Below are 14526 nucleotides of genomic sequence, written 5' to 3'. Positions count from 1 at the left end.
CTGGACCTTGGGACTATGAAGAGACTGCTGATTGCATGTCTTGTGTTCTACCAATGAGTGTCCGAACTGTGTGCCAACTGCTTGAACAGATGGTTCGGTACCTTCAACATCTCGCACAAAGACCAGTAGTGATGCAGTCAAGCTCTCCTCAACTTAGAGCCAGGTGAGACTGACATACATGTTATTGGCATAACACTGAAGTCTGGACCTATTTCCATTGTGGTCCTCTTGAGACAAGATGGCTAGACAAGATCGAACACAGTGAAATAATAAAACAAAAACAGAGAAGAAGATCATCTATCTCATCATTCTAGTTACATTATAGGGGTTCTTCATATGGGCACAGAGGACATCAAACACATTTTTACTTTATTTTTAAAGCTGTCCAGAGAGGAAGTTGTTTTTATGAGCAGAAGCAACTCATTCCATTCTGAGGCTTCAGTATACAAGAACGTACCTTTCCCAACATTACTCCTGAACCTGTATAAGCACACATCAGCAACACCTGATCTGGTGCTGTGATTGTGTGCATCCCTAACACGAGGAAAGTAATCAGATATCTGGGCGCAGGACCATAAATACTCCTGTAAACCAAACCTAGTCTAATCTGGGACACCCTAGCCTCAACAGGCAGCCAGTTTAGTTCCTGAAAGCAGCTCCTGCCTATGTCTGTATGTGATCTCTCCTTCAATACATCCCTGATCTGCTTATTCTGGGCTATGAGTTGCCTCTGCCCAGAAAAACGATGTCCTCTCTGGGGCGGCAGGTAGCCTAGTGGTTAGAGCGTTGGACTTATAACCGAAAGGTTGCAAGATTGAATCCCTGAGCTGACAATGTAAAATTCTGTCGTTCTACCCCTGAACAAGGCAGTTAACCCACTGTTCCTGGGCCGTCATTGAAAATATGAATTTGTTCTTAACTGACTTGCCTGAGCTTCCCCTTCATAAGTTTAGATAAGCCCCCAAACCAGGAAGTACTACCATAGTCAAAATGGCATTGAATGAGGGCAGTAGCTAGCACTCATGGAGTCCTTATCAAGCAGCTTGGACTTTCTAGCCAAAACTTAGTCCTGGCATTAACCTTCCCTAGCACTTTATTGGCCATGCTCACACCTCCCAAGCTTCAATCTAGGATACATCCCAAGTAGCTAACAGAAGTTTTTGTAGTCAGCACATCGCCCCCTAATTCCACACTAATTTCAGAGGAACTACAGAATTTAGGTCTGTATCCAAAACTAATTGCTTCAGTTTTCCCTAAGTGCAGAGATAGCTTATTATCTCCAAGCCATTTGCTAATATTAGTAAGCTCTGTGCAACATAGTTTTCCTTTTGTGAGACAGCAGAAGTGTAGAGTCATCCGCATAAAGAAAAAGATGGCAAGATCAAGCATCTTTAATATCATTAATATACAATAAAGGCCCAAGCACACTACCCTGCGGAACGCCACAACTCATTCGTTTTGCCTGAGACAGTGAACCATTAACCTCTACTACTTGCTCCCTTCCTGATAAATAGGACTTTACCCAGCCTAGAGGGATACTACTTAATCCCAGTGCCTCCAGTTTGGAGATTAAGAGACAGTGGTTAATTGTATCAAAGTCCTTCTGTAGGTCAAGCAGTACCATTCCACAGAGATTTCCCTCATCAATCTCTTAGCTGATGAAGTCAGTCAAGTAAAGTAGACATGAATCAGTGGAGTATGTTTTTCTAAAACCAGACTGAAAATAATACATTACACCCTGTTTGTTAACATATTCATACATTTTGCTCATGTACAACTCTCTCCAGGATCTTTGATGATACACAGAGGATAGATGCAGGCCTATAATTCCCAGGGTCAGACTTTATCCCCTTCTTATATAGAGGTATAATATTAGCTTGTTTCCAAGATGGCGTAGCAGTGCAGAAGTGTTTTGTTCGTCCTCTCGTGTACTTCTGTATTTTTTATCTTTTGTTGTGGATATATTTCAATTTTATTTTCAATCTTCCATTTTAATTCAATTATACCTTCAGGTAACCTGCCTCACCCAATGTGATACGGAACCGCTATTATTTAAATTTTTTAGAGAACCACCTAGCCATCAGAAGCTAACCAGCTAATTAGCTACAAGATATTTAGTCATTGTTAGCCACTGGTAGCGGCCTTTACCTTCTACATACAGATACCAGACCTTTTTTTTCAGCCTGGATAATACTCGCCAGCCTACCAGTATCGGACTGTCTCTCCACTACATAGCCGGATTCTTGCCGTAATGCCTTGACCATTACTCCTGATCTTCACAGCAAGCTAGCACCCACCGAGTTACCCAGTACCGAAGCTATCCCTGAGGCCTACCTCCCGGCCTACTCAGTTGTTCACCCGGACTCCACTCAAACACAGCTAGAACCCACTACTCCACCGGATCCTTGCCGTAAGCTCTGTACCTTGGCACCGGATCACCGCTGCTACCGAGTGGCTATAGTGGCTAACTCCCCTGCCCCGAAGCTAGCACCAGTTAGCCGTTTGCCAGGCGCATCTCTCGGCTAGCAAACTAAATTACTACAACTACAATACCTCTTTCGCCATCTGGCTTGGATCCTTTGTCGACAAGGCGCCCAGCCGCACCACCACGACTGGTCTGTCGACGAATACTCCATCCGCTGTGCCTTCGACCGGCCTCTGTCGGACGTCGGGGCAGACGTTTCTACTAGCCCTAGGCTACTAACTTTAAACACTGCGTCGCCCGCGTGCTCGCGGGCTAGATAGATAGAACTGCCAAAGGAGACATTTGTGAATTGATCGCCCCCCATATAGCTTCAGAGTTCGTTCTGTTAGGTGACCTAAACTGGGATAAGTAATTAATTAGCATTTTATTGCATTTTATTGCATGACATAAGTATTTGATCACCTACCAACCAGTAAGAATTCCGGCTCTCACAGACCTGTTAGTTATTCTTTAAGAAGCCCTCCTGTTCTCCACTCATTACCTGTATTAACTGCACATGTTTGAACTTGTTACCTGTATAAAAGACACCTGTCCACACACTCAATCAAACAGACACCACAATGGCCAAGAGATGGGCTACAGGACAATAGGCAAGCAGCTTGGTGAGAAGGCAAAGAGAAGGCGAAGTTCAAGATGACGGTCAATCACCCTCTGTCTGGGGCTCAAAGCAAGATCTCACCTCGTGGGGCATCAATGATCATGAGGAAGGTGAGGGATCAGCCCAGAAGTACACGGCAGGACTTGGTCAATGACCTGAAGAGAGCTGGGACCACAGTCTCAAAGAAAATCATTAGTAACACACTACGCCGTCATGGATTAAAATCCGACAGCGCACGCAAGGTCCCCCTGCTCAAGTCAGCGCATGTCCAGGCCCGTCTGAAGTTTGCCAATGACCATCTGGATGATCCAGAGGAGGAATGGGAGAAGGTCATGTGGTCTGATGAGACAAAAATAGAGGTTTGGGACTAAACTCCACTCGCCGTGTTTGGAGAAATAAGAAGGATGAGTACAACCCCAAGAACACCATCCCAACCGTGAAGCATGGAGGTGGAAACATCATTCTTTGGGGATACTTTTCTGCAAAGGGGACAGGACGACTGCACCGTATTGAGGGGAGGATGGATGGGGCCATGTATCGCGAAATCTTGGCCAACAACCTCCTTCCCTCACTCAGTAAGATCATTGAAGGTGGGTTGTGGCTGGGTCTTCCAGCATGACAATGACCCGAAACACACAGCCAAGGCAACTAAGGAGTGGCTCTATAAGAAGCATCTCAAGGTCCTGGAGTGGCCTAGCCAGTCTCCAGACCTGAACCCAATAAAAAATCTTTGGAGGGAGCTGAAAGTCCGTATTGCCCAGCGACCGCCCCGAAACCTGAAGGATCTGGAGAAGGTCTGTTTGGAGGAGTGGGCCAAAATCCCTGCTGCAGTGTGTGCCAACCTGAGAACTACAGGAAACGTATGATCTCTGTAATTGCAAACAAAGGTTTCTGTACCAAATATTAAGTTCTGCTTTTCTGATGTATCAAATACTTATGTCATGCAAAAGAATGCTAATTAATTACTTAAAAATCATACAATGAGATTTTCTGGATTTTTGTTTTAGATTCCGTCTCTCACAATTGAAGTGTACCTATGATAAAAAATTACAGACCTCTACATGCTTTGTAAGTGGGGAAAACCTGCAAAATCGGCAGTGTACCAAATACTTGTTCTCCCCACTGTATATCCATCCTGCCCTGCCTTTCTAAAGTTTTCGAAAGCCAAGATAATAAACAGATCTCCGCTGTGCAATCCGGTTTCCGAGCCGGTCACGGGTGCACCTCAGCCACGCTCAAGGTACTGAACGATATCATAACCGCCAGCGATAAAAGACAGCACTGTGCAGCCGTCTTCATCGATCTGGCCAAGGCTTTCGACTCTGTCAATCACTGTATTCTTATCGGCAGACTCAACAGCCTTCGTTGTTCTAATGACTACCTCGCCTGGTTCACCAACTACTTTGCAGACAGAGTTCAGTGTGTCAAATCGGAGGGCATGTTGTCCGGACCTCTGGCAGTCTCTATGGGGATACCACAGGGTTCAATTCTCGGGCCGACTCTTTTCTCTGTATATATCAATGATGTCGCTCTTGCTGCGGGCGATTCCCTGATCCACCTCTACGCAGACGACACCATTCTGTATACTTCCGGCCCTTTCTTGGTCAAATCCATAACTCTATATAATACTTCTTGACTTGGTTGCTTCCATGCAAACCAGAACTGGGGGGCAGCTTGCTAACCAGCTTGCTGGAAACAGAAGTAAAAAAATAGTTCAATTCATTGGCAACCTCTGCTTTTTCATATACAGTTGAAGTCAGAAGATTACATACACCTTAGCCAAATACAATTAAACTCAGTTTTTCACAATTCCTGACATTTAATCCTAGTAAAAATTCCCTGTTTTTGGTCAGTTAGGATCAGCACTTTATTTTAAGAATGTGAAATGTCAGAATAATAGTAGAGAGAATTATTTATTTCAGCTTTTATTTCTTTCACCACAATCCCAGTAGGTCGGAAGTTTACATACACTCAATTAGTATTTGGTAGCATTGCCTTTACATTGTTTAACTTGGGTCAAACATTTTGGGTAGCCTTCCACATGGTTTCCACAATAAGTTGGGTGAAATTTGGCCCATTCCTCCTGACAGAGCTGGTGTAACTAAGTCAGGTTTGTAGGCCTCCTTGCTCGCACATGCTTTTTCAGTTCTGCCCACAAATGTTCTATATGATTGAGGTCAGGGCTTTGTGATGGCCACTCCAATACCTTGACTTTGTTGTCGTTAAGCCATTTTGCCACAACTTTGGAAGTATGCTTGGGGTCATTGTCCATTTCGAAGACCCATTTGCGACCAAGCTTTAACATCCTGACTGATGTCTTGAGACGTGGCTTCTTTCTTGCTGAGCGGCCTTTCAGATTATGTTGTTATAGGACTCATTTTACAAGCAAAGAGGCACTGAGTTTGAAGTTGGCCTTGAAATACATTGACTGGTACACCTGCAATTGACTCAAATGATGCCAGAAGCTTCTAAAGCCATGACATAATTTCCTGGAATTTTCCAAGCTGTTTAAAGGCACAGTCAACTTAGTGTATGTAAACTTCTGACCCACTGGAATTGTGATACAGTGAATCATAAGTGAAATAATCTGTCTGTAAACAATTGTTGGAAAAATTACTTGTGTCATGCACAAAGTAGATGTCCTAACTGACTTGCCAAAACTGTAGTTTGTTAACAAGAAATGTGTGTAGAGGTTGAAAAACGAGTTTTAATGACTCCAACCTAAGTGTATGTAAACTTATGACTTCAACTCTACCATCTCCCCCCTGATGTTCCGTCCAATACTGTTTAGTTTGTTTTTGGTAGTACTACTACAGCCTAGTTCCTTAAATGATTTCGAAGTCTTTTTAGGGACTTTTTTGGTCTCAATTATTTTCTCAGCAAAGTAACCCCTCTTAGCTTCATCCATCCTGCTCTGTGCTTCATTTCTGTGATGTTTATACAGGATGAAATCATGCTGCTCTTGAGCATTCTTTATTTTTTTTATTCCTTGCTTGGAAAGATTCTAGAATCTCATGATTAAACCAAGGGCTAGATCTCTGCTTTACCCTGGCCAGTCTAATGGGAGCCATCACATTCACCACATCAAGGAATCTACATTTAAAGACTTCCCAGGCACTGTCTACCCCTACACTATCTAGCACAGGTGACCAGTCAATTTTACCCACTTCCTGCCTAAACTTCCTAGGACTTCATCAGTCCTCTGATTCTAAAAGTTTTGTGACACTTAAATATATCTTTAAAAATCCTCCTTGTGTAAAATGTAATACAATGATCACTGATTCCATATACTATTACTCCACTCTGTGATATTTTAGATTTATCAGACACCAATATTAAGTAAATCGTACTTTGCACTGTTTCACATATCCTGGTGGGATATTTTATAATTTGGGTCATAGCAAGTGATCTACAAAAGTGCATAAATACATTGTGGGTTGGGCTATTATTTTTGCAGACATCAGTATTGAAATCCCCTAACAAAATTATTTCCTTCAACAGGGAATCATTACAGTTTGACAACACAAGTTCAAGACCTTCATAGAATGCATTCTGCTTGGGCGGCCTGGCCTATAACACACCCCCAACAAAATCGGCTTGGTTTTGGGAAGGCTGATATCCAGCCAGACAATCTCCAGATTAGCGCTTAAATCCGATCTGACGTTAAACGCAATGTCTGATCTTACAAACGCACATATTCCCCCACCGTTCCAATTCCGATCCTTCCTGACAACAGAGTAATTACCTCAATCTATCTCAATTTCTCAGTCACAAAAAGATTAATCAAACTATGTTTCAGTAAAACATAAGACACCCACCTCTGATTTGCAAACCAACAGGCGTATCTCATCGATCTTCGGTAGTAGGCTTCGGCGTTGAAGTGCACAAAATGTAAGCTCTTCTCCCCAAAGGCCTCATTGAATTCCCGATCCACTTGTAACTCGCCTCCCACTGCGCTGCCATCTTCCCACTGCACTGCCTCTGGTGGCCTCTCTGTTGCCATGGAGCACCCCTCCCCAGGTGCCACTCCATCGTCCTCACCACCGTGTCCCCCCGTCACTCGCCTCTGGTGGCCTCCGCTCCGCTGTGGACCCCCCCTCCTCCGGTGCACTCTCCACCCTCGGTCAGTCCTCTGTTCCCACTCCACCTTCAATGATCGACACGCCCCATGGGTACAGCACACCGACAGCAACGGTAAGCTTCATTGACACCTTGCCCAAAGCTAGAATTGCTGCATTTTAAGTTTTCGCAAGAGGAGCCTGGGTACATAGGCCGTGTGATGGGGTTGGTGATAAAGTGAGGTCCAGGGCATTGATGGATATCACCCGATAAGAGAAGGCATAGAGTTATTATAAGATCTCCACCATTAATTTGAGATTTCAGACTGGCTTTCAATGATCGTTTTTGTTTGTGCCAAGGTGCTATGAAAGTTTGGTGTTTAACATTCCTTCCAAATCCGAAGTGCTGGATGCCATCAAACGTGTTTGCATGACTGAGAAGTTGCTGAGAATGTACTATTCATTCATCTAAATTGCAGATGCAATTATTTCCAGTAACATTTAACACAAACACATAAAGTAAAAGTGCTGCCACCATGCCGAACTTGCCGGTCGCCAGGCAGAGATTGAAAATCCATAACACCTACGTTTTCTCAACAATAGGTTATGATCAAAGCTATCAAAAGCTGCACTGAAGTCTAACAAAACATCTCCCACAATGTTCTTACTACCAATTTCTTTCAGCCAATCATCAGTCATTTGTGTCAGTGCCGAGCATGTTGAGTGCCCTTCCCTATAAGCATGCTAAAATTCTGTTGTTAATTTGTTTTCTGTAAAATAACTTTGTATTTGGTCAAACACCATTTTTTTTCTAAAGTTTGCTAAGCGCTGGTGACAGGCTGATTGGTCGGCTGTTTGAACCATTAAAGGGTGCTCTGCTATTCTTGGGCAGCGGAATGACCTTTGCCTCCCTCAAGACCTGAGGGAACACACTGTCTTCTAGGCTTAAATTGAAGATGTGGAAAACAGGAGTGGCAATGTGTTCTGCTACCATCCCATTTATCAGTACTAGGTGGCTTGTCCTTATTTATTGATAGCAACCATTTTTTTACCGCTTCCACACCCACATTGCGGAACTCAAAACTACAATACTTTCATTATTTGGTCCGTTATGCATGAATATGAAAGCTCAGCGTTTTGTTGTTTTCCATGTCTTGAAAACAAAAAAGTGATTAAAGTGGTTGGCAATATCAAAGGGTTTTGTGAGGAACAAGCAATCTGCCTCAAATGAAGGATGGAGCAGATTTACCTTTTTTGCCTAGAAATTAATTTAAAGTACTCCAGAGCATTTTACTGTCATTCTTTATATAATTTATCTTTGGTCCATAGTATAGTTTCTTCTTCTTTTTGTTTAGTTTAGTTATGTGATTTTTCGATTTACTGTATGTTTGCCAGTCTGCTGTGATGTCAGAATGATTTGCTATTCCCTTTGCCTCATCCCTCTCAGCTATACAGTTTTTCAATGAATCTATCCATGGGTGTTTTGCAATTCTAACAGTCTGTTTCTTAATGGGTGCATGCCCATCAGTAACCAGAAGACGCAGTTACATTAATGCTTCAAGTGCTGCGTCAGGTTGGTCCTCATTAAACACATCAGCTCAACAAACATTCAACATAGGTATTATTGCAAAACCTCTTGTATGATCACTTATGCACAATTTTAGGTCCAGTCTTTGGAACGTTGTTTTTTCTAGATATTATATTAGGATCCCTACATCTGATGGATTTGGATAATGCTTTAGAGCAGATTTCTGCAGCATTAGTAAAGATGTGATCAATACATGTGGATGATTTAGCTCCTGTTCTGTTTGGAAATACCCTGGTAGGTTGACTGATAACCTGAACCAGATTGCAAGCATCAGTTATAGCTTAAAGCTTATTTTTTAGTGGACAGCTCAATATTTAGGGCATCCAGAAAATATATATCTCTGTTGATATCACATACATTATCTAGCATTTCACATATTTAGGGCATCCAGAAAAGATATCTCTCTGTTGATATCACATACATTATCTAGCATTTCACACATATAGTCCAAATACTGACTTTTAGCACTCAGTGGTCTATAACAACTTCCTATGAGAAAAGGCTTTAGGTGAGGCAGATCAACCTGTAGCCATATTACTTCTATATCATCTGACATGAGATCCTCTTTCAGCCTACCAGGAATCTGACACTGGACATACACCCTGTTGGAACACCTCCTCCGTTTCCATGTATATCTTTCCCGTATGCTCTATAACCATGTACATGTATAGATACTACTGCATCATCAAAGGAATGGTCTAAATGTGTTTCAGAGATGGCCAGAATATGAATATTTTCTGATGTCAGTAAGTTGTCAATTTCACGAAACTTGTTCCTCACGCTACATATGTTAATATTCTATTCTATTCTGCTATTCTGAGAGGCTGATCCGAGGTAGACATGTCAGTGACATTTAAGCCAATGGGCTGCCCACAGTGGGCATCTTCCTAAAGGCAGACAGTTTCAGTGCAAACAGTGAAATTCAATTATATGGGCATATGATTATTGCTGACAATACCCTCAGTGCTAACAGTTAAAGGATCATAGATTAGGTTGCTTACATTGACTCCAGTTATATTTCTCTGGGATATAATCTGATTCCCATGTCCTCTGTTGGTTATTATGACAGAGAGGACTGGAGCCCTACCAAATCCAGACCATCAGTCTCCTAAGCAGGCTGCTATGTTGATAGAGATAATCCTGGAAAGGCCCTTTAGAGAGAGAGGGAGTGGAATAAAAGAGTGGGAGAGTGAAACAGAGAGAAAGAGAATTTAGCTGATTAAAGGGGGGGTTGACACTAGAATCCTGCTTCCAAATTGTTGCTCTGCCTCTTCAAGGCTCCATCTCTGATAATGAAGCCAAAGGTGTGTGTTGGCTCCTAATTCTCTCCTTTACAGGGTAAGCAATATTATCTCACCAGCCCGGTGCATGTGTGTGCATAGGTATGCGTGAGTCTTGCGTGCATGTGTGTGTTCCACAGTCACCCAGTGTAAATTAAGGGATGGTTGTCTCAGTCCCGTGGGGTGTTCTCTCCCTCTCCAATGAGGAATGGGGCTCTATTGGATTAGGAGGATCCTCAGTCAGTGCTAATGTGTGTACCTGCTCCCACACTCTTAGAAAAAAGGTGCTATCTAGAACCTAAAAAGGTTATTTGGCTGATCCCATACAATAACCCTTTGAAGAACCCTTTTTGGTTTCCAGGTAGAACCCTTTACACATAGGATTCTATGTGGAACCCAAAGGAGTTCTACCTGGAACTTAAATGGTTCTTTGTACCTGGAACCAAAAAGGGTTCTGATATGGGGACAACCGAATAATCATTTTGGGACCCTTTTTCTAGGAGTGCACTGCTCTGGGTCCTCTTTATTATAGACCTCTGTCAGACACACTTACTATTATACAGATCTGTCAGACACAATTATCCCCTGATGGATTTAAAAACAATCTTTCTCTTATTGTCTTTTTCTCCCTTCTCCCCTTAAGTAATTCCAGAAGGGCAGAAGAATAGGGTCAGGTTGGTGGTCAAATGTTCTAACAAGGTTATATAAGCATTCCCTTTTTCATCTATGACATTTGAACCCGAGGTCACTTAGGCAGAGTAGTGTGTGCATTGTATTATCTATGTGCTTGTGTGAGGTTGTGTGTTTATGTCTCTGTGTGTGTATGTTCCACAGTTAAGAATGCGAGCATGTATTAACCTGACAATGTGTTTATGTGTTCAGAAGCAGGGCCCAGATGGACCTCAGTTCCCACTGCGGCATCAGCTGCTGCAGGTCATTGTGAGAGTCCTCCAGTACCGCATGCTGCTCACAGGTACCCTACACTCACCTCATGATGTACTATTGCAATATTGTAATACTAACTTTCATGTGCCCTATCATGGCTCTCCACCTTGAATAGTGTTTCAGTATGTGGCATTCTACACCTTATTAACCAGTTTATGTTTTTGACTCATTTGTCTGTGCCATCATTTTTTCTAGATTACTTAAACAACCTTTCCCCTGATTCTAAAGAATATGAGGATACACAAGGTATAGTCTTACTCTGTAGACTCTCCAATATACTTTAACAATTCAGTTGTTTCTTCAGCAGTCAAACACACACACACACACACACACACACACACACACACACACACACACACACACACACACACACACACACACACACACACACACACACACACACACACACACACACACACACACACACACACACACACACACACAGGCTGTTAGATATAATATCAGAGGATAGTTGTTCCGGGACAAACAAAGCTGTTTATACTCCCAGCATATTGATGTGCATTAACCCATTCTGTTTCTCTCTCCATTCTCTGCTTCAGCTGCCTTAGTAATCGTGTCAGAGGTGGCAGACCAAGCTAATGACAATCTCAAGCAAGGGGTATGTCAGTGTGTATGGGTGTTTCTGTATTTATTTCAGACTACTGTGTACATTTGTTCATTCAAGTGTTTGCTAGCGGTATATATGACAGCTCAGATTTCAGGTTTTCCCTGTGTAAATCCTTCTTCATTCTGGATGACAACACTATTGGGAGTGAAACCACGTCAATGATCTTGGAGACGCCTGTCTCTTTACTTTCACTGGGCTCTGTTGCCTATTGATTAATGAGAGGGTGAGGAAAGATGATCATCAAAAGATCCCAGGTGCATCGTAACAAAGGGTGCAGTGTGAGAGGACATTATGTACATTTTGAAACACACAAACACCCTCACATAGATCATCCTGAAACAGATCGTCTCTCCTGTCTCTCACATAATCCTTACCATCCCTCCCGTCTCTCACATAATCCTTACCATCCCTCCCGTCTCTCACATAATCCTTACCATCCCTCCCGTCTCTCACATAATCCTTACCATCCCTCCCGTCTCTCACATAATCCTTACCATCCCTCCCGTCTCTCACATAATCCTTACCATCTCTCCCGTCTCTCACATAATCCTTACCATCTCTCCCGTCTCTCACATAATCCTTACCATCTCTCCCGTCTCTCACATAATCCTTACCATCTCTCCCGTCTCTCACATAATCCTTACCATCTCTCCCGTCTCTCACATAATCCTTACCATCTCTCCCGTCTCTCACATAATCCTTACCATCCCTCCCGTCTCTCACATAATCCTTACCATCTCTCCCGTCTCTCACATAATCCTTACCATCTCTCCCGTCTCTCACATAATCCTTACCATCTCTCCGTCTCTCACATAATCCTTACCATCTCTCCCGTCTCTCACATAATCCTTACCATCTCTCCCGTCTCTCACATAATCCTTACCATCTCTCCGTCTCTCACATAATCCTTACCATCCCTCCCGTCTCTCACATAATCCTTACCATCTCTCCGTCTCTCACATAATCCTTACCATCCCTCCCGTCTCTCACATAATCCTTACCATCTCTCCGTCTCTCACATAATCCTTACCATCCCTCCTGTCTCTCACATAATCCTTACCATCTCTCCCTCTATCTGCTCCACTCCCTTCAGGATCCCTCTATCTGCTCTACTCCCTTTAGGATCCCTCTATCTGCTCCACTCCCTTTAGGATCCCTCTATCTGCTCCACTCCCTTCAGGATCCCTCTATCTGCTCCACTCCCTTCGTGATCCCTCTATCTGCTCCACTCCCTTCAGGATCCCTCTATCTGCTCCACTCCCTTCAGGATCCCTCTATCTGCTCCACTCCCTTTAGGATCCCTCTATCTGCTCCACTCCCTTCAGGATCCCTCTATCTGCTCTACTCCCTTTAGGATCCCTCTATCTGCTCCACTCCCTTTAGGATCCCTCTATCTGCTCCACTCCCTTCAGGTTCCCTCTATCTGCTCCACTCCCTTTAGGATCCCTCTATCTGCTCCACTCCCTTTAGGATCCCTCTATCTGCTCCACTCCCTTTAGGATCCCTCTATCTGATCCACTCCCTTTAGGATCCCTCTATCTGCTCCACTCCCTTCAGCTTCCAGCAGCACATCCCTTTCCGCCGCCCTCCTTCTCATTCACAAACAAATCAAATCAAATCACATGTATTTATATAGCCCTTCGTACATCAGCTGATATCACTCTCCTATCTTTGTCTCGCTCTCGCCCTTTCTCTCTGACACACAGGAGAACTTGCTGCGGCTGGTCCACATTGAGTACAGTGTGAGAGGCAAGAGAGATCTACTCAAGCCAGGAAGGGTGAGATCAGTCTGCCTCTCTCTCCTCTCCATCTCTGGACAGTGTTACTCTGTTCCACAAACATAACATAAACAGTGAATAATAGCAATCTCAGACCGTGGCCTACTAGGATTCCCACACAGGAACTAAAAGCCCAGTGATACTACAGTATAGGAAGCACCTCTTGCTAACATCGTCTCTGTTTCTCCGTGTGTTTGCAGGTGTTTGTGAAGGAAGGCACACTAAGGAAAGTGTCGAGGAAAAGCAGACAGCCCAGACACCTGTTTCTGGTAACTACTACCTGTCTAACTACTATGCTCTCCTTGTATCATTAGATACTATAACTTTCACTATCTAATATTTCAGTTTCACACATGGTGGTTATTCTGATCATAGAAGGGTGGGGTGTCGTCCAGGCTGGTAGAGGCAATCAGATATAGAGGGAGACATGGCGAGGCAGAGAGTTGCAAAGCGGGGAGGCCTAGAGAGGCAGAATGTATTGGGAGGCAGGAGGACAAGGCTACAGGGCCCCACCACACCCAGCCAGGGACCTCCCTCTCTCAGGGCTTGTTTTCGAGGGCCCTGCTTACTCACAGAATGTTTGGTGTGGGTTACTGGATGCTGGCTTCCTGTGCAGAGAGGGGACTGACAGGGCTGTGAAGGCCAGACACTCTGTTGGATGGGGGGGGGGAGACATAAAAACACAGTCTTAAGGAAGTAGATGGGCCAGAAGAAAAGTGTATGAATTATTAATGTGACATTAATATATTGTGAAATTCAGTTGTTTCTTCAGCAGTCAAACACACACACACACAGACACACACATGCACACACAGTAGTATAGACAATAACACTTTTAACACAAATCATCTGAACAATTCAAGAAAGAGAGAATAGGAATCAGAGAAATGGGAGATGAGAGGGAGAAAGGCCCATTGAGGAGCTATTTTCTTTCTCTGCTTCTTCACTTTCCTAGTGTCTTCGTGTCTCTCTCTCCATGTGTCTCTCTAAACTGGGTTGTTTATGAGTGATGGTTGAGAGACCGATAATGTGTGAGTAACTGGGTAGCTCCTCTGGAGTAGATGGTTGGAAAGGGGCAGCAGGTATAATATATGGGCCTTTAAGGAAAGTCCAAACAGAGAGGATGAAAGCCATCACTCACTTAGTGAAACTGAGGAACAGCGCTC

At 43.6% G+C, this 14526-nt stretch overlaps 1 protein-coding gene across 10 annotated transcripts in view; it reads left to right on the top strand.

Moving 5' to 3' along the window:
* Positions 1–14526, top strand: part of LOC118388151 (FYVE, RhoGEF and PH domain-containing protein 5-like) — a 67083-nt gene that overhangs the window by 36469 nt on the left and 16088 nt on the right. For all 10 annotated transcript variants that reach the window (XM_052526735.1, XM_052526736.1, XM_052526734.1 and 7 more), the window contains exons 8-12: positions 10892–10982; positions 11150–11200; positions 11515–11573; positions 13289–13360; positions 13561–13629. In XM_052526735.1, coding sequence (XP_052382695.1) covers positions 10892–10982; positions 11150–11200; positions 11515–11573; positions 13289–13360; positions 13561–13629 — 342 coding nt within the window. The remainder of the gene's footprint in view (positions 1–10891; positions 10983–11149; positions 11201–11514; positions 11574–13288; positions 13361–13560; positions 13630–14526) is intronic.

The sequence above is a fragment of the Oncorhynchus keta genome, chromosome 10 (genome assembly GCF_023373465.1).
Source record: "Oncorhynchus keta strain PuntledgeMale-10-30-2019 chromosome 10, Oket_V2, whole genome shotgun sequence".
In the NCBI taxonomy this organism is placed as follows: domain Eukaryota; kingdom Metazoa; phylum Chordata; class Actinopteri; order Salmoniformes; family Salmonidae; genus Oncorhynchus; species Oncorhynchus keta.
Note: the sequence above shows the minus strand (reverse complement) of the source record. Positions and strands in the feature narration are given on the sequence as shown.